Here is a 25,749-nt window from a genome sequence, read left to right as displayed (position 1 = left end):
TTAGTCATACCTGTGTGTAAGTCTCTTTCAGTTAGTATGATGGAAGAATAATGGAAGAAGAACAACAATGAGCTGAGGCTCATCTTTCGCTCCATTGTCTCTCTTCCTCTTTTCCAACATTAGTGTCAGACAACATGCTCTTTAACATTGAGAAGTTGAATTCAGCATATGCAATGTAGCAAAGACTTGAAGAATTGTATACTCAGAAAAGTGCAGCCAGTAAGGTTTATTGGCTGAAAAAGTTAATGGACCTTCGCATAAAGGAAGGTACAGCCATGTTTGTACATTTGAATGAGTTCAACTCAAATTTCAGTCAGCTGATTGCTTTGGATTTCCATATTGATGATAAGTTCAAGGCTACTTTCTTGCTACGCACTTTGCTTAAAAGTTGGGATACTTTCAGGAAAGCTTTGAGTAACTCAAATGCTCAACTGTTATATTCTGATGTGGAGACTTCTTTGTTAATGGAAGAACTCAACATGCAAAATAATTCAGCAAACAAGTCTTCTAATGCATTGCATACTAGAGGCGGGCAGTTTTGAAAATAAAGCACAAAGCAAGTCTTGTGGTAAAAATGTGGAGTGCCATCATTGTGGCAAGAAAGGGCACTACAAACGGGAGTGTTTTCAATTCAAGAAAGAGAAAGACAAAAACAAAAACATTGAAGACCACAAGGCTGAGAAAAAGGACAGCCAACCTGCAAAGAAGAGCAGTGTGAAGATAGAAGAGGTACATGTAGTCACTCATGAGAACGGCAGTGATGGTGATGTATTTCTTGCTTCTTTAAGTGCACATATATTGATTGCAGATTCTAAGGATTACATGCACACTTGGATACTTCAAGTGCATCTTTTCATGTTACACCACACCATGAGTCGTTTTTTGACTACAATGGTGGGGCACGTGGCGTTGTCCACTTGGGGGATAACTATGCATATAAAATCGCAAGCATTGGCAGTGTGAAACTGGAATTTCAGCATGGCTCCGTATTTGTTTTACATAATGTGAGGCATGTATCTTAGCTCAAGAAGAGCTTGATAAGCAGAGGGCAGGTAGATAATCAAGGCTATCACATTACCTTTGGGGATAGCAAATGGAAAATTTGTAAGGGCTCTTGCGTTGTTGCCAAGGGATCCAAAAGTGATACTTTGTATCCTTTGCATGTATCTAGCGTGCGTGACTATGTAGTCGCCATAACCGAGCAGCCAAGTGTTTCTTTGTGGCATAGCCAGTTAGGACACATGAGTCAAACTAGAATAAAAGTGCTTTCTCGCTTGGGTTATTTGCCGTCTTTGAGATATGTTGATTTTGAACAGTGTGATCATTGTATTTATGGTAAGCATGCTCAAACGTCACATAAGAAATCTCTTTCTCTAAAGTTTTCATCCTTAGAGTTGGTACATTCAGATGTATGTCAAATGCTAGGGTTATCATTAGGGGAAAAGAAGTATTTCATTGCCTTTATTGATGATGCCACATGCAAAGTATGGGTTTATCCAATCCGTCGCAAAGACAAGGCCTTGGATAATTTAAAAAATTCCTGGCACTTGCTGAAAATCAAACGTGCAAGATATTAAAGTGTCTTCGCTCTAACAATGGTGGGGAATATGTGTCCAAAGCCTTTTAGGACTTTTGTGATACCAAAGGGATTAAAAGGGAGCTCACCGCCCCTCATAATCCACCCCAAAATGGTGTTGTAGAATGTATGAACAGGACCATTCAAGACAAAGTCCGCATAATGTTGTCACATGTTGCTTTACCTCATGGATTTCGGGTAGAGGTTGTTATGACAGCCGTACACTTGATTAATCGATCACCAAACAGGTCTTTGGGGGGGGGGGGGGGGGGGGGAGGGAAGTCCAAGTCCCTCAAGAAGCGTGGTTGGGCAAGCCACCTTTGTATGCTCACTTGAAAGTGTTTGGCTACGAGGCATTTGTGCACATTCACAAGGAAGAACACAACAAACTTGAGCCAAAGTCTTGTAAATGTATTTTCCTAGGATATGGTGATGAGGGTGAGATGGGGTATCGATTATGGGATCTCGGGAAAAGAAAAGTAGTATGCAGCAATGATGTTATTTTTCAGGAAGATTGCATGCACAAACAGTCCGGAAAGACAGAGGAGGTCAGAAGGGTTGTATTCCGGGAGGATATACCCGATAGGATAGTAGCAAATGCCTATTGTAAATGTCCTTGAAAATGTAGGGAATAATACTGAAAATGATCAGCAAGATCTTGCCCATAGTGTACCACAATTTCAGCAAGAATTGATGCCTTTGGAACAACTAAAACTAGCTATACAACATGCTGAACGTGCAGAACAGCAAGCTGTTATTGCAGATTTGCAGGCTGAATAGCCAGCAAATCTTGACCATTGGGTCTGTAGGTCGACGAGAGTGCATAGACAGCCAAATAGGGTGTCAATCATGTGGCTGATTATGTCATGCTGATAGATTGTGGTAAGCTGTCATGCTTTCAAGAAGCAATGGGCAGAAAAGATAGCAAGAAATGGCATAAGGCAATGCTGCCAGAGATGTAATCTCTCATGAAAAATGGCACTTGGGATTTGGTGCATTTGCCTGAAGGGCAGAAAGTGCTACCTTGCAAATGGGTTTACAAAATGAAAATCACTTTTGGTTCTTTGCCAAAGTACAAGGCACAACTGGTTGCTAAAGGGTACAAGCAAGAACATGGAATTGATTTTAATGAAATCTTTTTTCCTATAGTCAAAATGACTACTTTGTGAATCATCTTGGGCTTGGTTGCATCTGAAGATATGGAACTCATACAGATGGATGTAAAAACAACTTTCGTACATGGTGATCTGCATGAAGAGATCTGTATGCAACAGTCTGAGGGTTTTTGTTGCAAAGGGGAAAGAGCACATGGTATGGAAACTCAACAAGAGTTTGTATCGGCTAAAACAAGCACCATGCGAATGGTATCATAAATTTGATACATTTATGCAATCTTAGGGATTCCATTGCTCTCAAGTTGATCACTGCTTATACACCAAGAAGGCAGCAGATGACAGCCTTATTCTCTTGGTTCTGTATTGGATAACATACTGATTGCAGACAGGGATGTTCATGCCTTGGTCTCCTTGAAGCAGAGTTTACACAATAGCTTTGATATGAAGGATCTTGGTGAGGCCAATCGCATTCTTGGCATGTGAATACTCAGGGATAGATTGAAGGGCCTTCTTTATCTGTCACAGCAGGAGTATGTCACTAAGTTTTTGTAGCGTTTTAATATGGAGGGGGGAAAGCCATTGGTGTACCATTGTCTCCATATGTGAAACTTAGTGCAGATGACAGCTCTACATCTGATGATGGAAAGAGTGAAATGGCCAAGATAACTTATGCTTCAGCTATTGGTAGCTTGATGTACGCTATGGTTGCTACATATCCTGACATTGCATTTGCGGCGGGAGTGGTTAGCAGATACATGGTATATCCTGGCAAAAAGCATTGGGAAGTAGTGAAATGTATCATGAGATACGTTAAGGGCACAAAGGATTTATGTATCTGTTTTGGTAAGTAGAAGTCATCTATTGTTGGCTTTATGGATGCAGACTATATTGGTCATCCTAATTGCAGGAAGTCTATTTGAGGATATGTATTTACGTTCAAAAGTGGAGCAATCTCTTGGATATCCAAGCTGCAAAAGTGTGCTGCATTGTCTACTACAAAGGCGGAGTATGTGGCTGCCACTGAGTCATGCAAAGAGGCTTTATGATTTTCACGTCTGGTGGGAGAGCTTGGTACTATAGAGGTTCCTATTCTCCATTGTGATAGTTAGAGTGCCATCATGCTAGCACGGAATCTTGTCTTTCACGCAAAGACAAAGCACATACATGTGAAGTATCATTTTATTAGGGATGTACTTGATAGCAAGAGCATTGAGCTTGTCAAGGTACATACAGATGATAACCCTGCAGACCTTCTCACGAAGGGTCTTCCAGTAGAGCGGTTTGCTCATTGTTGCCAAATGATGGGGGTTGGATAGTATATGCGTATTTCAGCTTTGTACATACATAGACTTAGTTGATTCTTTTCTCTGTCTTCAGACATGTTGCCTTTAGGTGGGAGGTTGCTGGGAATAAAGTGTCACTGTGCTTTTGACGGTGTTCGGGTGTGAACGCATCCCTATACTCTTGTACTTTATATATTATCTAAACCTAAAGTGGTACACCCCGTCATTGTATCAAATACTGATTTTGTCGTGCTTTCACTCCTTCAACTCACTCTTCCTACTTTGAACTCTGCACTCAGTCTGTCCTGTACAATGTACTTTGTCTCGATCCTAGCAAGTCCGCCATCAGAGAAAAAACTAAGAGAGAGATCTTTCCTCCAGCTTCACTCACACTTGCAGAGTGGTGTCTCTTTTTGGAGAGTTGTGTCCCTATGTGGTACTCTCCTCCCCTTTATATACTAGTTGGGGAAAGGGGAAGACAGAGGATTGCTTTTAGCATTTGCAGCTCACATAATCGATGATTAATGCAAAAGCTACCTAATTTTGAGGGATTTTACTTAATATGAGGTTTCACGAATTTAGAAGTCCCAAAAAAGTGAACACGTGGCCCTTTTGCACTCACATGCAGCTTGTGTATAAAAATTCCAGTACATGGATAGAACAAAAAATAGCCATAACTTTTGATTTGGAACTCCAAAATTGGATCTGTTTGAACCTTTGCGATCATGGTGATGACTCTATGATTCTACCACTTCATTTTATGTTTTTGAGAAAGTTAAAAAATGCCAAAATTCAATGTTCATGGTTTTCCACGAGAAATATCTACAATATCTCAGAAAAATCAATAAGAGGCAAGGCCTTCGACACTCCCAAACAATATTACTATTGAAGTTACTTATGTGCAATAAATAGGAAATATAATTGATTATGTTTATCACTAAATATTAAATAATATCTAAGATAGCAAGGTGGATAGAGGTATGGACAGTTGGAACCAGCCTATCTTCTCGGATAGGGTGGTTTAACCTGATTAAGTACTTAATTACAGCAACAATCAGCAAATGAACATACACTGAAATGCTCACTTTACCTTCATAAACTTGGACAGTGGATACCTTGTTGGCCCCAAAATTGGCGCCCCTTTCGGTATTTCTTTAATTTCAATTACTAATGGATAAATTACAAGCCGAGATTTCACGATCTCCTTGGCTGGTTCAAAAGTCCCTTGCTGTTCCAATAATCATCAAAGCATTCGGGCAAATTGCCCCTTGATTTTCACCTAGGACTTGCTCTAATGGAACCCCAACTGGTCAAATGCTGCCCCAAATTTACAATAGTTGGGCTGGTATTTGAAATCCTCACAATTTTACGAATTTCCGGTGTTGATTTCAGTGTACAATGCCTTTGATTGATGACACGGGTCCCAAGGTGGCTGCTAAACCCTAATTACTGCTGTAATTTAGGGTTTACAGCAGTAAACTCTCTGTTGTCCACCAAATTTGGCTATACTCTACTACCAATGGCTGAGAATTACTAAAAATGCTTGAGCATAGATTGGAGGAGATGAGAGAATGTTGTAGAGAGAGAGAAAATCAGCTAAAATGCATCTTTTGATTCGTAGCTTTGATGACAAATCTAATGGCACCAACAGCTTCAAAAGGAGGGTAAAACATTAGCTCGGTTGGCGAACCCTACTCTTCTACCGTCGCCTCTCTTGAGGCGGAAGAGAAAACTTGCTGCCCCCGTCCTGTCGCGGCGTGTGATCAGTCATCGCCGCCTCTCAGAGCCAAATTTGATCACCTCCTCTCCCTCCAAGCTCAGAATGGCTGCAATTCAGCTTCCACCACCCTCCAACAACCTTCTCCCTAGTTGCATGGGAAAGTTTTGCCAAGTGGCAACCATCCTATGCATTTTCAGCCATTAAATTAAATTTTCAGAATTAATTAATTCTGAAAATTAATTTCAGCCCTTTTGACCCTGCCCAAAATTAAACATGCCCATTTGTAATGAAATTGGCTAGGCCGTTTGCAACTTGGAGTGGTTCCCAACCTCTGTTGACTCTTAGACTAGCATTAATTAATTAATTAATGCTAGTCCCTAGTGTCACCATTGACACTTAATGGCCAAACAATTGTCCTAGGGTCCAACCTAGCACCAACTGACCACCAAAACCCAGTTGGCATAACTTAACACAACTTTTTCCTTTAACACCCACTACATCCTCGGGGTCTTTGTTCCCATGAAATAACTGCCATGTGCATCATATGTGCTAAACAACCTTGCACATTTGATTAATAACTTAATCAAATGTTACTATCAAGATTAAAGCATCTCAAAATTTCATGTCCCTGTGACAGGCCTTTTCCTTGAAAACCTTGCAATGGTCCTCGATTGCACTGCATTGGGCCAAAGCAAAAGTATATAGCACTGGAATTTCAATTTGGCATGACAGTCACCACAACATTGGCCACTGTTGTCAAACCGTTGCATATGCGCAAAACTTCTTGAAAATTTCGAGCTAGCAAAACATAATAGAAAACTGAAAAAGTCCAAAACTGTCGCTAGAAACCATTGGATGCATCCATAACTCATGTTTCTCAACCGTTCTGACTTCAAAACCACAGTAAAACATATTCTCAGCATAAACCATGGCTGAAATTGTCAATGACATTCGTTTACATGCGGTTGTCCATGGAATCAGCTGTAAACCATTAAAAACTGAGCATGACCTGATCATAAACTGATCATGGACTGATATGTGAACTGATCACAAATGGCTGCAAATGTGACTCCAAACTGATCACAAGCTGATGGTAAAAAAACTAATCAGAAACAGATGCAAAAACTGATGCAAAACTGATCCCAAAGTGATCATAAATGGTTCTCAAACTGATCAAAAACTGAGCTGAAACTAATCAGAAATTGATCTCAAAACTGAGGCAAAAACTCATGCCAAACTGGTTCAAAAATTCATGCGTAAGTATAGTCTCAGAGCCGCGGTGACAATCATACTCATATACATATATCTCACAGTGATTAATACACCGAGTAGTAACCTCATGGTAGACATACTGTCAGCATAGTACCTTGGATGCATGCTGAATACATCCGAGATCCACTACATACGAGAGCTGTCCAAAACCGGTGGAGTGGAAGTGCTACCTCCCCCTTGAGCATCAGGCAATGCTTCGGATCCCCGCTCTGCTGAACCTGAGTAAGCTCGATCCAAAGTCGGCTCTAACTGAAAGGCATCGAGATAAAGTTACAACAACTGAGGATGGTCTGCCTGTTGGAGCGCGGGTAGTGGAAGCGTGAAGATTTGCAGCAGAGGAAATGAGCAGGTGAGTGAGAGTGTGAGTCAGAGAGAGTACGAGCTGATTTGGAGTGCGCGGGTAGCGGAAGCGTGAAGATTTGTAGCAGAGGAAATGAGCAGGTGAGTGAGAGTGAGAGTCAGAGAGAGTACGAGCTGATTTGGGTGTACCAACAATGTGTTGGTACACAAAGAATAAAATGTATTTATACTTAGGGCCCGTAAGGGTGCATTCACATGTACAACATAATACACGTGTAAAATACACGGAGGTGAATAAAGGACCTTTACATCCCAACAACCTCCCACTTAAAGGTCCGGAGTGAACCTTTAACCAACTCCCACTAGTCGTATGCAATGCTCATGCTGAGCCTTGCCTAGACTTTTGGTGAGAACAACTGCAGGGTTGTCTTGTGTTTTGATCTTGGTCAATGTGATTAGACCATCCTCCAGAATCTGTCTGATAAAGTGATATCGCACATCAATATGCTTTGTGCGTGAATGATACATGGCATTTTTAGCCAGATACACAGCACTCTGGCTATCACATCCCAACACTACCAAGTCATCCTCTTCCATCCATTTTGCATCCATTGGTGAATAGTTTTGAAACTTCACCAAATATCTTCTAGAAACTTTGACCTTCCTTTCCTTATGTGCCAAAATCTGCTCGAGTACCAAGATCTCATCTAGTTCCTCAACCTCTGACTGAATTTCAGCAGATACATCTTCTGGCACATCACCATGAAAAGGTCTCAACAAACTAACATGAAAGGCATTGTGTATCTGCCAATGTGGAGGTAATTTCAGTCGATATGCAACATCGCTGATCTTTTTCAACACTTGAAAGGGCCCATAGTCATAGCACCTCAAAAGATCCAACACTGTGGAATTTGCTTCCTCAGATTGACCATCTGTCTGCGGATGAAAGGATGATGAGAATTTCAGCGTGGTACCCATATTCTCAAACAACCCCTTTCAGAATAGACTGGTCATCCGAGGGTCTCGATCACTAATGATCGACTTAGGCATACCATGATATTTGAAAATGTGTTGCATAAATAATCATGCAATATGATTAGCCTTTATCTTCTTCCTCACCGGAATGAAATGGGCTTGTTTGCTAAACGTGCAAATAATAGTTTATATCCCATCATTCCCTGTAGGTGTCCCAGGAAGCTCAAAGATAAAGTCCATAGCAATGCTCTGCCAAGGCCTATCTGGAATAGGCAAGGGTTGCAACAAGCCTAGCATCTTTTGCCTATCATGCTTTACCTTTTGACATATGATACATTCCCTAACATACTACTCTACATCATGCCTCAAAGCTGGCCAATAAAAGAAATGCTCCACTGCCTTGATTGTGGCATCAATACCTCTGTGTCCTATATACAGAGGAGCATGACTTTCAACGATCACTCTAGGCCTCAACTACTTTGTGACACACAGTCGTCCATGCATCATCAGAAATCCATCTCTTAGCATAAAATGCTCATATCTTTGGCCATTGCAAAGCTGATCATAAACATTAGCAAAGTCCGAATAAGCAGCATATTGCTCTTTCATGGCATCCAACTCGATGTGATAAACCATAGTAACGGCTGAAATTTGTGGCTTACGTGATAGTGCATCAGCCACAACATTCTTTTTACCATCAATATGTACAATCTAAAAATGAAACATAGAGAGAAAATTTGCCCATCTCATATGCTTCTCTGACAACTTTGTTTGTGTCAGAAAGTACCTCAAAGTCTGATGGCTTGTTTGCACTGTAAAATCAGCCCCTAACAAATAATGTTTCCACGTAGACAGTGCATGAATTACAGCCAAGAACTCTTTCTCATAAACTTGTAAATTCCTCTCTGTACCGTGGAGAATTTGGCTCTCATAAGCCACAACTCGGCCATCTTGCATAAGGACAGCCCCAATGCTGTTACCACATGCATCACACTGAACCACAAATGACTTCCTTAGATCAGACAACACAAGCATAGGATCTGAAGTCATCTTTTCCTTCAACTTTTCAAATGCTGAAATTTCCATTGCCGTCCATCTAAATGGCACATCTTTCTTTTGCAAAGCATGCAATGGAGATGCAATTTCAGCAAACCCTCGTACATACTTCCTATAGTAAGAATATAAACCCAAGAAGCTGCGGATCTCATGAATATTCTTCAAAGCTGGCCATGAACGTATTGCTTCAACCTTAGTAGGGTCCATACAAATACCATCAGCCGATACAATATGTCCCAAGAAGTGGATTTCATGTAAAAAGAATTCACTCTTCTTGTCATTGATAACTAGTCTATGCTTACGTAGCTCATTGAAAACAATGTCCAAGTGCTTTCTATACTCCGTCTCATTCTTTGAATAGACAATCATGTCATCAAAGAAAGTACCCACAAATGCTTTATGTGGCCGAAAGATGCGATCTATCATCCGATTAAAAGTGGTAGGAGCATTCGTAAGTCCAAAAGGCATGACAAGAAATTCATATAACCCAAAAGATGTCCTGAGAGCTGTCTTAGGCACATCCTCCGGTCTAATGCGTATGTGATGATACCCACTTTTCAAATCTATACGGCTGAATATTGCTGCCCCTTGCAATCTATCTATAACAACATCGATCCGAGGGATCGGAAAGCGGTTCTTTATCGCGATCTTGCTCAGAGCACGATAGTCAATGCACATACGCCATGAACTATCCTTTTTCTGCACCAAAAGCACTGGAGAAGAGAAAGGAGATGAGCTGGGCTGAATCAACCCTTTTTCTAACAGCTCATTTACCTGACTCATAATCTCCTCCTGTTGGGCTGCACTAACTCTATAGGGTGGTTTATTAGGAGGGCTACTTCCAGGGATAAGGTCTATGTCATGATCTTCGAGTCTTTCAGGTGGTGGCTGCCCTGGAAGTGACTGAGAGAAGCAATCAGTATACATTTTCAGAAATGACATGCGATCCTTCTCTAATTTAGACATATTTCCAACATTCTCACTATCATCCTTATCCTTAGCAAAAACTAAATACGCTGAAAGATGATTTTTCATTACTTTAGAAATAGCAGCTGCAGATATAATAGGGACAGATTCCCCTTTCAACTTTACATCAAGTGTGAGTGTCTTTCCCTTATGTTGAATAGTGATCTCTTTTGCATATGAATCAATCACTGCATGCATACGGTGGCACCATGGCATACCAAGCAATACATCACAACCCTCAAGTGGAGCAATGTAAAACTCTTCACTGTCCACATATCCCTGTATGTGCAACCGAAGCTTTCCAATGAGTGGTGTGACAGGTTCCGCATGACCCTTACATGCCATTCCAACTTCCATGGCTTCCATCTCATCCTCTTTGATGCCTAGTCGGGCTGCCATGTCAGTAGAGATGAAGTTGGCTCATGGACCATTATCAAAGAAGATCAGCACATGCTGATCCCTAATTTTGCCCCATGCTTTGCACAACTCAGTAGCATCATCATTGGGCTGATCATTAACAACATCGGGCACCAATCCCACTGATGTTTTGGGCCTTTTACCCTTAGGATCTCCCTGATTTTCTGATTTTGCAGCTTGCTGCCTATTGGGACAGTTCTTTGCAATATGAACCTTCTGTTCACAAATAAAGCATTTATTTGCAGCCATCAATTCCCTACGTTGTGCCAATGTTTTTGAGCCCTTTCTTTGCTGTTTTGGCCTCTTTTTAGGCTGGTTTTTCAGATATGCCCCTTTTCTCATCCTTAAGCAACTTTTTATTCGGCTTCTCCCCACTCTCTTGGAAGCCCGAATCCTTTCCATGTAGCAAAGCATCGGTTGTAGCAGCAGTCTCTATGAGCTGAGACATGTTAGACACGGTGGATTTTATGCAAAAATCCTTGATTCCTTTGGGCAGCCCACATACATATTTTTCCACTTGCTCATGAAGGGGTACGGCACGATAAGAAGTGACAGGCAGCAATGCATCCCAAAACTTCTTATTGTATTGCTCTAAATTCTTGCATTCCTTTGTATCAAGCTTGTTCCAAGTTGTCATGATGTCCACCTCAAAGGTACTAGTTAACCAATTTGATGCAAACATTTGCTTGAATTGTACCCATGTTGACGGTGCTCTACCTTGCATCAAGAGGGTGGACCACCACTGCAATGCATTCCTCTTCAAGAAAGTGGCTGCCTTTCGAATCTTAGAGGATTCGGTGAAGTTTCCCCCTGAATAGGCTGTATCAAACTGCTAAATGAAGATCAAAGCTTTCAGCCTATCTTGTGTACCACTGAAGGACTCAAACTTCATTGCTTTTCCACCCTCATCATAGTCTTTTGCTTCCCCTTTGGGAGTCAAGTTCTCATACACTGGCTGCTGCAAAAAGGGTGCATTTGCTGTATTTATATCATGACCAAGCCCAAATGAAGCATTTGGATGACCAACAGTCATTTCTTGAGCCCCATAAGCATTCGGGGGTGCAGATGCATTGCTAAACATTTCACTTTGTGCCCCAGGCATCAAGCCAATACTACCATATATAGGGTTTTGCACATTTCCAGCCATACCCGAATACAATGGGCCTTGCACACCATGCATTGGCTGCTTTATATCATAGGGATTTGTGCCATGCATTTCCGTATGCGGCCCTTGGCCAACCATTGCATGAAAAATTGTGCTACCACCAAAGTATCCTGGCTGCCCCATCATAGCATGCATGCCCAGCTGTCCAAAATCCATTGGATTGGCACTTTCATAATGGCCTTGCATTTGCATTCCTTGCCCCATAGGTACCAACTGTTTAGCTTCATTGGCCTCTTTAGGACCTTCAAGTGAAGGATTTGGCACTACCTTCGGTGCACCTTGCTGTCCCGAAGGTGTAGAAGTTGACTTCTTCTTCTTGCCCTTGTTGTCCTTCTTCGGAGTATTAAAAAATGGGGTGAATTGAGGATCCTTTGCCAATTCAGCAAAGAGATTTGCTGCTGTCCTCATCCGATTCTTGAACCGGTCATCAAATTCCTCTTCACTTTACTGGTCATCTACCTGGTGACGGCTTGAAGGCCCTGCATCTTGCCCAATAGCAACATTTTCAGCTTGTTGTCCATCATGAGAGCCTTATCCAAGATTAGGCATTGCATTTCCTTCATTCCCATGAGAATGTCCATACTGAGAGGTATCATCACTGCTTGATTCCATCTCACTATATGAAGACACGTTGCTGTAATTGCTGAGCACAAAAATCAGCACTAGCACAAAGCTTTGGCTTGCAATCAGGTGCCTCGGCCTCACCAAATCAAGAGATTGAGTGATTATCCCGGCAATGGAACCATGGAACTAGCCTATCTTCTCGGATAGGGTGGTTTAACCTGATTAAGCACTTAATTACAGCAATCAGTAAATGAACATAAACTGAAATGCTCACTTTACCTTCATAAACTTGGATAGTGGACACCTTGTTGGCTCCAAAACTGGCGCCCCTTTCGGTATTTCTTTAATTTCAATTGCTAATGGATAAATCACAAGCCGAGATTTCACGATCTCCTTGGCTGATTCAAAAGCCCCTTGTTGTTCCAATAATCAGCAAAGCATTTGGGCAAATTGCCCCTTGATTTTCACCCAGGACTTGCTCTAATGGAACCCCAACTGGTCAAATGCTGCCCCAAATTCACAATAGTTGGGTTGACATCTGAAATCCTCACAATTTTACGAATTTCCGGTGCTGATTTCAGTATACAATGCCTTTGATTGATGACATGGGTCCCAAGGTGGTTGCTAAACCCTCATTATTGCTGTAATTTAGGGTTTACAGCAGTAAACTCTCTGTTGTCCACCAAATTTGGCTGTACTCTGCTACCAATGGCTGAGAATTACTGAGAATGCTTGAGCATAGACTGGAGGAGATGAGAGAATGCTGTAGAGAGAGAGAAAATCAGCTGAAATATATCTTTTGATTCGTAGTTGTGATGACAAATCTGATGGCACCAACAGCTTCAAAAGGGGGATAAAACATCAGCTCGGCTAGCGAGCCCTCCTTTTCTACGGCCGCCTCTCTTGAGGCAGAAGAGAAAACCTGTTGCCCCCTCTCCTGTCCCGGCGTGCCATCAGTCGTCGTCGCCTCTCAGAGCAAATTCTGATCACCTCTTCTCTCTCCACCAAGCTCAGAATGGCTGCAATTCAGCTTCCACCACCCTCCAACAGCCTTCTCCCTAGTTGCATGGGAAAGGTTTGCCAAGTGGCAGCCTTTCTAATGCATTTTCAGCCATTAAATTAATTTTTCAGAATTAATTAATTTCAGCCCTTTTGACCCTGCCCAAAATTAAACATGCCCATCTGTAATGAAATTGGCTAGGCCATTTGCAACTTGGAGTGGTTCCCAACCTCTGTTGACCCTTAGACTAGCATTAATTAATTAATTAATGCTAGTCCCTAGTGTCACCATTGACACGTAATGGCCAAACAATTGTTCAGGTCCAACCTGGCACCAACTAACCACCAAAACCCAGTTGGCATAACTTAACACAACTTTTGCCTTTCATACCTACTGCATCCTCGGGGTCCTTGGCCCGTTCCCATGAAATAACTGCCATGTGCATCACATGTGCTAAACAATCTTGCACATTTGATTAATAACTTAATCAAATGTTACTAGCAAGATTAAAGCATCTCAAAATTTCACGTCCCGGTGACAACAGTTGTGGTAGAGATCTGAGGTTGAAGATTTGATGGGGAAATAATGAAGAATGAATGAAAGAGTAAGTATGGAGTGATGATGGATGAACGCCCATACTATATTCATAGATACGAGTCATTGAACTATCTAGGGTGGCACGTTGACTCTCTTGGGTGGTGCTAAGACGCTAATAAATGAGACAATTAAAACTTTTTGGGGGCTGTAAAAATGAACCAAAATAGGAATTAATGGAATATAATACACCTAATGACTTTATCTCAATATCCCCTCTTAAGCACACAAAGGTACCCTAAGAGGAGTGTGAGAGACATTCTTCACCTTGTAATCCAAGTATTACACCTGAAAGGACACCTACAAGAAAGAACAATGGATATGGTGTGTTGATGGTGATGGAAACTTTGACTTTGAGAGAGAAGCCACGAGCTTTATGTCTCCATGTTGGTAAGAATGTGAAGGCATAGCCAACAAGTCATGACTGAAACATCCAAGGTCCCAACCTAGGTAGAATCTTTAGATTCTGGGTATCAATAGGTGAGATGGTAGCTCAATGTTGACTATCCCATGCAAGGGAAGATGAAGAATGCAAAGGCTTTTCGCCAAGATGTGTGAAGGTCCACACAATGAGTAGTGACCCCCTCTAAAATTGGAGGAAAAAGATCCCTCTCTAAAGATGGAGAAATAGGGTCCCTCTTTGTAGTCCCCTCACACATATAGAGGGAATCTAAACACTTGTGGATCACGACCTCGAGAGTGTCAGATGATAGAGGAAAGACTATCGGTGGTGCCAAGAAAGGTATCTTAAGGTTGCAAGGGAATGGAGGCCAAACAGGTCTCAAAGGTGGCCGCTTGAAACATAGTAGGAGAGGGATAAGAGGTAGGGGTATCATAGATAATCTTCTCAATGCCCTTGTTAGGGTCAATGTTTATGGAGCCAAACAACGGAGGAGAAATGGGCAGCTCCTATGGAGCCACAGGTGGGCAATGGCCTTTGTCTCAATGGAGCAAATTGTAGAGCTGAAGAAGTCAAATAGCCTATGTCTCTCAATGGAGTAGGCTGTTGAAAAGGCAATATCCAATAGCCTTTGTCTCTCGATGGAGTAAACTATAGGGCTGTGGGTCGTGTAAGCCACTGGACTCGAAAGTAGGTGGAGGAAACCTCCTTATCACACTAGGGTGGTCTCTAGAAGGGCTCATCACGTTGTGAGGTCTTAGGGCCTTCTTTTGCTTGCAAGGGCTTAGTGCACATTGTATGTGTCTTATTGCCTTGAGGATAAAACTCTAATTATGTCGCCCATAATGGTGAGGTGGTACAAGGAGTACTAGGAGGTAGATGCACATACTCTTATAGTCGATTTAGAATGATCTTTGTCACCCAGAACGGTGAGGTGGCACAAAGAGTGCTAGGAGGTAGATGCACGTACTTTGGTGTGGTAGGGAGCAAAGGTTGATGATGATAGTTGTTGTGAGAGTGATTGGCCTTGCCACAATAGTAGCACCTTGTCATCCGTGCTATGTCTTTGGAGAAGCCATAGCATCGGTGTGACAAACTTGTTAAGGGAGGGTGGGAGAGAGAAGAAGATAATGGAATCTCCTAGATCATGTAGTAGAAATAATCTGGAATCTAAAAGGGTTGCCAATCCGGCAACCTTTCTTCGCCTTCTATAACAAAGAGGATCTTTAGCTTTGATTATCTTTGTTTTGATACCATGTCGAAAGATAGAATGTATGCTCTGATACCATGTCAAAAGATGGTAGGGTTTGTGGGGAGAAACACAAAGTGTACGGTAAACACTGTGAGAATGAATCATGTTGATACAATTGAGTGGAGCTTGGAGATAATTGCATTGTCCTAGCTGATTAGGTGGGAACATCTAGAAGGAATCTGCATTGTGAAGGGAGCAAAATGTAGTCCTTGAGGCAGAGGTGTTGATGACAAGGAAAAGGGTTGCTCTACGGAGGGAGTGCAACACAATCCTTGGAACAGTGGAATGCTAGAGTAGACATTGGAAGATGAAGAACAACAATAGAGGGAGTGAAATGTATTCCTTAGGAGTTGTTGGAGATGAAAGATATGCTAAAATCTCTCCAAGATGATGGATGTTGTAGCTTGTCAATGTCAAGTTAGGGTTTAGCAACACACGTATACTCACACACACTCATAGTGAACTAGTGAACAACAAGAGAGAAGAGAGTGCAAGGTCACATCCACTATGTGAGAATGGATATGAAAGTATAATCCCTAGGTTCTAAGTAGCATACCCACTGATAGGTGTTCACACATGGAAAAAACCCTTCTCTGGCTGGAAGGCAAAAAAGTGTTGTGGATAAGGGAGCGGTTACACTAGAACTTAGAAGAAACACAATGTGTAACAAACCCCCCTTGAGTGAATGATGTGAACACAAATAGGGAAGAGGTAGATCAATTCCCAAATGATATCAAGCTTAGAGCCTTGCAGAAGGCTTCAAACTTCTCTCTAGAGAGAGCTTTCGTAAACACATCTGCTAAGTTGTTGTGTGTAGGGACAAACCAAGTCAATCTTCTTTGCATGGAGCCTCTCTGTGAGATAATGATAATGCACCTCAATGTGCTCAGTATGAGCATGAAAAATTGGATTTCTCGCAACTGCCATGGCACTTTGACTATTAAGATAGGAATGGGTGATTGCTATCCCACACTAAGATTGACCAAAAGGTATCTGAGCTATACACATTTCAATGTAGCTGTAAATGCTACCTTGTATTCAATTTCACATCTGGATGTGGCTATTGTTGAGTACTTCTTGCTCAACCAAGCAATGCATGAATTGCCAAGCATGAAACAATTATCACTAGTGGATACCCTCGTGTCAAAACAACCAGCCCACTCACAGTTTGTAAATGCATGCAAGCAAAGAGTAGTGCCTTTAGGATAAAAAAGGCTCAATGTTTGAGAGCCTTTGAGATAACAAAAGACACGTTTAACTGCTCACCGATGTGTAATACTAGGGCTGTGCATAAAGTGTGTTGATTGAGAGACCCCAAACTATGTCCGACGGTGTGTTACACAAATACAATAGACAACCAATAGCTTGCTAATAAAGAGAAGCATCAAATGATTCTACTACATCCTCAAGTGTAAACCTGTGGCTTGTCTCAATGGGAGTAGAGATGGCTTGTAGTCTTGCATTTAAAAACGCTCAAGACGTTGCCCAATGTACTTGGACTATTGTAATGCTTCCCTTAACTGTAGTAAATTGTATGCTAAAATAGTAGTGCAAGTGGCCAACATCTGTCACATAAAATGCATGCTACAATTCAGCTTTTAAGGCTGAAATATGTGTCTCATGAGGTCTAGTTAACAACATGTCATCCACATAAAGAATGTGAATCAATAGGCTATCCCTATCTTTGCGGACATGAAGTGTGCTTTTAGTGTGTGAATTACTAAAGCCAAGAGCAATCAAGTATGCATGTATCTTCTTATACCATGCCCTAGGTGCCTACTTTAAACCATAGAGGGCCTTATGCAAACAACAACTTTGCTTTTTGACCCTTCTAATAAAGCCAGGAGGTGGAGTGACATATATCTTCTCATGAAGATTACCATTCAAAAAAGTATTTTTCACATCCAATTGATGTGCATGCCAATCAATAATGAGCAGCCAATGCAATGACACTTGAATGGTGATCATATGTGAAGTAGATGCAAACATTTCATCATAGTCAATCCCATGCTGTTGGGCATACCCTTTGGCAACAAGATTTGCCTTATAGCGATCAGTGCTACAATTAAAATTGTGTTTTAATTTGTAAATCCACTTAGTACCTATAGCATGCTTTCCAGCAAGCAAGTCATATAACTCTCATGTGTCATTTTTATCAACAGAGTTTATCTGTGATTGCATAGTTGCTATCTCCTTGGCCGTTGTGCACAATTGAATGTGCGGGATGACTTGTCTCTTGTACAAAAGTGCAATCAAAGCATGAGCTTGACCATCATGCCCATCCCATCTCAACTGATTTGTTGTGGGAGGTGCAGGAGGAGCCGAAGCGGAAGATCCATTGGTGATAGTGAATGAGCTAGAAGAACCTGTGACATTCTGTGTAGCCGAGCCTGCAAGCCTAACTTCTAAACCACATACATAACCCCAAAGTTGCTTGGCAACAAGTACATGCTTCATCATGTATGCCCACATGGGATAATTACTGCGATCCAAGTCCCCAAACATGTTGAGAAAATCATTTTGCCCTGCCATTGCTTATTGAAATTCTTGGTTTTTTGTAACCAACTGCTGTCCAAAGTACAAATGCAGGTGTAACACAAAAAGAAAGCAAAACAAAGACCAAAAACTCACAATTTTTTGAAAGCTTGGTGGCATTGATGAAGAATTTGTAGTTGAAAGGCTCTGATGTGTGCAAATGTCCATGTAGAAGGTGTAATTGGTCTCAATGGTGTTGAGGAATTTGGGAAATTTTCATAAAAGCCCAAATTTAATTGGTAAAATTTGGTGAAATTTGAGCTTGAATGTAAAAAGCCCCAAATTTTGGCGCAAAATCAAGCATTGAGTGCAAAATCCCCAAAATATTTTAGAGATTTGAAAATTTTAGGTGAAAGCCGTGAAATTCTTGAAGAAATTTGGGGGAAACTTGTGTTTGCTGTAAAGTCCCCAAATTATGTGCTTATTAGGGGCATTGTGTGCGAACAAGAGCAATTTTAAGTGGCTTGATGTTCATTAAGGCTTGGGAGTTGACTATTTTAATCTAAAATAATGTCGGGGCAGAAATGAGACCATGTGCGCAACAAATCAGTGGTAGGATGTCAGGGCAGTTGTGATGTGGCGCAGCTGGCATGCAGTTGTCGGCGACATGAATGGAAGCAGATAGGCGTGGCATAGCTGTCGGGGCTGGTTAGTGGAGTGTGTTGAGTAGGGCGTTAGGCAGGCTAGGGGGCAGGATTGTTGGGCAGGCTGTTAGGTAGAGGCAATAGGCTTGTTTGTGGTGCACAGGGCAAATGGGAGTTGCCCACTGATGAAACAAGGCTGTCAAGATAGCAACAACAATACAAGATGTCAAATCTGTCGGGGTTGTCAAGATAGCAACAAACAAGTTAAAACAGCCGTGAACAGCTAGAGCATAGGTTAGACTTGTCAGGGTAGGGGTGGGGGGTGGATGGTGGTGTGATGAGTCAAGCTATAGGAGTGGGGGTTGGGGTTGGAGTGGAGCAATAGAAAGTTGCTCTTGTGGTGGGTGGGTTGCTACTTGGGGGGGAAGGGGGCCTTGCTCGCGGGAGGTACAAGAACGACCACCCATCCTCTGTTTAGGTGGTTGGGTTTGTGGTGGTTTAGGCTGTTGGTAGCCTTGGTTGCCTCTTGCCCTAATATTGTTGGATTCTAGTGAAGCTATTAGTGGAAGGAAATTGCTCTTGTGGTGAGGGGGTTGTTGCTTTACAAGGGGCCTTGTTTGTGGGGGGGTACTAGCATGATAACCCGCCCTCGACTAAGGCAATCGGGGTATTAGCACAACCACCCGCCCTCAGTTGAGGTAGTTGGGGTTGTGGCTACTAAGGTTGTACAAGCTATTGGTAGCATTGATTGACTCCTATCGTGACATTGATGGACTCTAGTGAAACCATCATCCTTTGCTTGTGTAGTCACTTGTTGTGTGGCCATAACCTCGAAGCGAGTACACTTAGAGACTCAGTGCCCAAAATATTTGCAACAAAGGCCATTGCCTTGGTCGGCCTCTCATTGTGATGTGTTGTCTGAACTCATATCTTCTTGCCTCAATCTCCAAGAACTTAGGGATTTTCTTGGTGTCTATTCTTACCACTTGTACCTTGGGTACTCGTGTACATCGCTGCATCAACAAATGAGGAAGGAAGGATAGTGCCAAATAGGTTCCCAAAATTATCCATTAGCTAGCGGCCTTCAATCGCAAGACTGAGGAAGAAAAGGGTAATGGGATATTGAGGAAAATTGTTATGAAGCATGGAGACCACAACCTTAAAGCCATTGTACCATAAAACCATGTATTTGACTCCCTTGTAGGATATGACTAGGAAATTCTCGATAAGCTCTTGCATTGTATCTGTTGAGGAGAGTCAAAGCATAAAGATGCCTTGTTTCATCAGCATTGTCTCCACTCTCTTTGAGGTGCCAATGTGCAAGGTGGAATGAAGCTAGTCTTGAAGTTGTGCTTTTTCAGATAAGGTTTTGAACATTAAACCTTGATTAATTTGAGTTCAAACCTATGCTTCTTAAGAGATATTCACATGAAATTGGGGATTTCAAAAATTTGGTCAAAATTTTATAAATTTTGTCAATAAAAATTGGGCTTTTTACACTAGTCATCAAATCTCACTACAAATCCCTTGAATTTACCCAAACCTTATTCCCAATTTCTTTTCCCCTTAAAATTTCTCAAAATTTTATCACCAAATTTGGGACTTTTTCAATTGAGTCCTCTCCATGGCATCTACCATCGGGATATCAACATATGGCATCACAAATGAAAAATTTTCAGGTGTCGGGTTCTTCATTTGAAAAACAAAGATCTGGTTCATACTTATATGAGAAGGTGCATGGAGAGTTGTATCCACTAATGAGCTAGAGCACTTTCGGGTCAACTCATAACTTCATCAGAAATGGCTCAAGAAGAATGAGAGCGCACTCACCATCATGGGGCTTGGCCTCTTTAACAACCTTCTTTATCACCTTGATCTCACAAAAACGACAAAAGTGATATGGGACAGCCTTCAAGTCACATTTTTTGGAGTAGATATTAATAATTTTAAATTATTTTTGAAGATGCAATTATTTACTATCTCCTATAATCCTTTCAAGAATCTTATATAACATCTCAATCATTAAGTCTTCTTTACCAACAATTAACGAGTCTCAATAGTTGTTTGGATGACGACGATAAAAAGGTTGTACTTTTTGATAGCTTGATGAAAGAATCACAATTCAATGAGAAACAATCGCCCAAGTGTTGATGTTGCAAGCATATCGGTCACATTGTTGACTGATGCTACAAGAAGAAAAACAAGCAACACGCCCAATATGCCACTGGTAATACCTTATTTGATAGTGACCTTGACGAGCCACCTATCACTTTTGACAAGGCCCTTCATGTATCTATTTAGTCATTGTTTCTTGGCACTGGACCCTATCATTGTGTTTTGAATTAAATCATAAATAAATAAGCAAATACATAAATAAATAATATGTTTTGAATTAGACACTGACTTGCTAGTGCATGTGTTAAGGCCTTTCCAAACATATCTATTTATTGTGTGGGATACTATGTCTGGATTTCTATCCAAAAAGGTTTGTACTTTCCTTTTATGATTGTATTAGAAGTTCTTTCTTTACACATGACCTTTGAGTCGATCCCAAAAACTATACCCATGTATTCGGCCTTCGGTCATGGGCCCAGTGCCCATGAGCCATGTTGGCTTTTGATCAGCCTTTGAGCCATGCACACATACCTTTGCACCATGCCTTACCTTGGGTTCCTGAGCTTCTCGGTAGAATATGTCATGACTATCCTCATGTTGCATCTCTCTCATTTATATATCTCCTTTTCTAGAATCATTGTATGGGTTTAGATAGTGCCTCTTTGAGGTAAAACCTTTTCCTTTTTCATATGTTTCGTGTCACGGGTTTAGTCACCCATGGTGCGAAGGGGGTTTGTTAGATTTATTTATCCTTGTCTATGAAAAAGTGCATGTTTAGATGTGAACACCTTTTACACCACTTAGCATTAACTTCTAGTCAAAGGGTTAGCTATATAGCTTAGCGTATATATTTAGGCCCTATCACTTGTACTTTCATCACAACTATCATTATCAATATATTTTTTTCAGTTTGTGTATTTGCAATGATTCTCTCTCCTTTTTTTTGTAATAGGAAGAGAGTTCTCTCTCTCTCTCTCTCTCTCTCTCTCCATGGAGCTCGTAGCTCTCTCATTTATGTATCTCCTTTTCTAGAATCATTGTACAAGGTTAGACATTGCCTCTTCAAGATAAGACCTTCCCTTTTCCTTTTTCGTATGTTTCATGTCATGGGTTCAATCACCAATGAACCAAAGGGGGGCTTGTTAGTATTATTTATGCTCATGTGTGAACATGTATTATCGTGTGTAAAAGTGCCTGTTTAGGTGTGCACACCTTTTACACCACTCAGCATTAAATAAGGGTCAAAGGGTTAGCTATATAGCTTAGCCTATACATTTAGGCCCTATCACTTGTACACTCATCACAACTATCATATCAGTTTCTTTCAGTTTGTGTGTACTTTTAAGAGTTTTCTCTCTTTCTTTTTCCTCCATGGAATTCCATCTGCCATAGCCTACTAGTCAAGCTCCATACCCAACACCCACTTGAGTGAGCTGCTGGTTGCCGACGGTGAATGCTGCTATAGAGGAGGGAGAGAGAGCAGCTGTTATTCAGTGGAAGGGGAAGGCGCCCGCCGGGGGAGGGGGGGGACCAGCAGACAGGTCTGGGGTAGGGCAGGCAGCAGGTCAATGTGGCAGGTGCAGGGCAGTCTGCAGAGTAGAGGGGGAGGGGGTGTGAGCTTGAGCAGGTGCAGTGTGGAGGGCAGTGCAGGGCAGTTCTCTGTGATTTTCAAGCTCAGCAAAGAAAAATTTACTTTTATAGTACCTTATTGAAGTTGCAAACTGAATGAGTCTCAGAAAGTTGTTTTTTGGGGAGCAGGCTACAATAGTGTTGTGAAGCATGTTGATAATGTGCTGATGTAAAATCTGAGTATCTTATGAAATCCATTGAGAGCAGGCCTAAATAGACATACTGGTACTTGCAGGTTCTTGTCACCAGAGGATTTAGAAAGGCTTGCGCATGGGAAGAATCTGACTGATGACCACCAAGCAGCTATATTACAAAGGAAACTACAGAGATATCTTCAGAATCAACCAAATGTGAGTGTTAATGAGGATTTCACTAATGATAGCTGCTAGCTTTGGAGATCATAACCTTTTTTTTTCTCATCTTAGGCTTTTTTGTGCTTCAATTTCCAGATCTCTGATCGAAATGGTGTTGTGGCCAACCACTCTCATGATGAAGTGGAATTGGAGGATGTTATGTTGCTGATATGTTGTGCTGTAGCAGCTGAGCGGACGCTTGACGATGATGTGAAGTCATCTGTAGTGGGTCTCTTGCAAAAAGTGGTTTTGATGCTCAGAACAAGAAATGCTGGCATAAGGTTAGGTAGCCTGGAGCAAGAAGTTGCAAAGCTAGAACCAGCAGCCAAGCGCAAGAGTGAGTCAGGAACTGCAGTGGCTGCCTATTGGGGGACAGCATGTGACAATTCAAAGCTCCTTGGTGAAGTCAAAACAGAATCTGGAACTGTACTTGCATGTGAAGAAGAGAAACACCGAAGGTATGCTGTTCTGTGCCTGTATGCCTATTTGATATCTTTAACATACTTTCTCAGAAGTTTGGTTTGCAGGAGCTCACATATTGACTGGCAAAAAGATACATGCTTGGAAGGTAGTCCTGAGCTAACTGCGAGCATGCCAACCTCTAAAACCGTGGCGATTGGAAAGACCATTGGTGTTACTTGTTCGCTTGCTGATAATGTAAAGGCAAGCAGAGGATCCTCACTACAAGAGCGTATAGAGAACAAAAAGAGGTTAGTAAAGAGAAGGGGGAAAAAGTACAGAAGTCAGGTGGCCACTCTTGGTAATTTTGAAGAGAAAAAAGAAAAGGTAGAAAAAGAAATATGGTAGAGCAGCAGTGAAGGAAGATGGTGGGTAGAGGTAAAACCCCAAACATCCCACTTGCATATTGTAGGCAATGTCAGGTAAATCAGATTGCAGTTGTATAATGTAATCAAGGTCAATTACCATTCAAACTCTCAGCAGTGTCCAATTGCAATATGTAGAATTGCTAGGTTTTTGGGATCTCTGTGAGAGAGAGAGAGAGAGAGAGAGAGAGAGAGAGAGAGAGAGAGAGGCATTATCAACATTGGGCTCTGCTTTCTGGTGGATCAATGAACAAGTGCACTGTCTCTGGACATTTTCTAAGGTGAATGATAGATAGCTCAGCATGCTGCTGGATTCCAGCAGGTGAATTAAACGCAGTAAACATGTCTTCGATGCAGTGATGGAATGCAGTGAGCATACCCCTGATGATGTTATGGAAGATTCTCAAGCCCCTCCACTATCCAAGCATTGTGAACATTCTTATGCGTAGGTGACCTTGGCTGTTGAGGATTCCTAGGACTCGGACCAGGAACATCTCTTGGAATTCGCCAATATGCTGTTGGATGAATATGTTCAACACAACCGGGGATCCTTTCTTGACTAGCGCAAAGAGGATGTTTTGGATGCTACCGTGAATATGAAGATTGTACTGTGTTCTTCTTCAGCATTCAATGAAAGAGGGGTCATCCTTTTTTTACTAGTAGGATTCCGGTGCTCTTATGGGTTTGCCAATGGTTAAACTCCATTTTGTAGGAAGATTTTATAGATGAAATCTTTGTTGGCCCATGAGGCTTCTATAAGATAATGCTCAAATTGAGTGTTCGGGATGATCTTTTGACTAGAGCTCCACTGTTCTTTGATAGATGCATGGTGCATGTAGTGGCTTGGAGATTGTTGGCGGACTTCCAATAGTTGCTTCAATAGGAATGCCCGGTATGGGTTGAGAAGTTGAATGATGGCGCATAGTCTATTGGCCTTTGCTCAAGGATGCTATGGGAGCGATAGGCATGGTTTTGATTCCCCTTAGCTTGCCCCAACCGCAACCGCATGTGCATGATGTGGGATACTGTAAGAAGTTGGGAAGAATAAGGATTTAGTATAAAAATAATATTGATGTAATGCCATGTCACACTGACATTGGTATAAAAGGAGAGGACATGTAATTTTTCATATCTTTTTGGCACATTAATACAATTACTATCATTCTCTCCTATCTTGCTCATAGCTTCTATGGCTTCTTTCTCTTTCTTGTCTCTCTCTCTCCAATTCTAGTCTTTCTCTCTCCTCGTCACTCTCTTTCTCTCTCTTTATGCAGTCTTTCTCTCTCTTCTACAGTCTTCTCTCTCCTCTTTCTCTCTCTCTAGTTTTCTCTCTGACAAGTGGTATTAGAGCATTGGTCTTTGATCCATTTTTCCTTCTATTTTCAGTCCTATTTTCTCCATCAAAAATCAATTTCAGACAAGTACTTGGTAAAGACAGTTACTAGTGGAGGGTTGCAAACCATCTACAGTTAGTAAAAGACTACATCTGGAGATCTTCAAGGTTGGATATGGCAGCAGGAGGCTAAAGTAGCAGGTCGTCATAAAATTTTATGCAAAACTAGAGATAACTAGGGTAAAGGAGAGTTAACCAGGCTTAGTTTGGGGTTAAACTCTAGTTACTTTTCAAAAGGGAGCTTCTCTTCTCTCTCTTTCAAGCTTTTGGCTAAAGCTTCAATGGTGGCTCTGCCAAGAAATCCTTGAAGTTCCCTCTTTACTGATCAATTTTCACAATCAAACCATGGGGCAAAGATCGTTCATCTCTTGTGTTTCAGATTGAGTACCCTGGTCAGGTAATTGATGCAGCAGATGGAGCAGCTAACAGCCCGAAATTTGCGCCGAAAAATGTGCTGAATTCTCTACTCTAATCCTCTTCTTGATCTGCTCTACATCTCCTACTTATTGGTTGCATGCTTTGAAGCACTTCATCCGGCATTTATTCATTAACTTCCAGCAAGAGGAGAACTCTAATATTCATCTCCTTTGTTCAAAACCCTAAAATACAGCAGAGCAACCATAGCCACAAACGTGGAAGCTAAAATTTCTTCAAATTTTGG

General features: G+C 41.6%; 1 protein-coding gene across 1 annotated transcript in view; it reads left to right on the top strand.

Moving 5' to 3' along the window:
* The window catches only part of LOC148020551 (uncharacterized), a 44,042-nt gene extending 19,877 nt beyond the window's left edge, over nucleotides 1-24,165 (top strand). Inside the window, exons 2-4 of the mRNA XM_087699397.1 lie at nucleotides 22,754-22,868; nucleotides 22,968-23,329; nucleotides 23,399-24,165. Coding sequence (XP_087555523.1) covers nucleotides 22,754-22,868; nucleotides 22,968-23,329; nucleotides 23,399-23,678 — 757 coding nt within the window. The 3' untranslated portion in view covers nucleotides 23,679-24,165. The remainder of the gene's footprint in view (nucleotides 1-22,753; nucleotides 22,869-22,967; nucleotides 23,330-23,398) is intronic.
* The last annotated feature ends 1,584 nt before the right edge of the window (nucleotides 24,166-25,749 follow it).

Source organism: Lygodium microphyllum, chromosome 18 (genome assembly GCF_053477565.2).
Source record: "Lygodium microphyllum isolate KBCC chromosome 18, Lygodium_microphyllum_v1.1.10, whole genome shotgun sequence".
In the NCBI taxonomy this organism is placed as follows: Eukaryota; Viridiplantae; Streptophyta; class Polypodiopsida; order Schizaeales; family Lygodiaceae; genus Lygodium; species Lygodium microphyllum.
The sequence above is the reverse complement of the archived record's forward strand: the minus strand, read 5'-3'. Positions and strand labels throughout refer to the sequence as shown.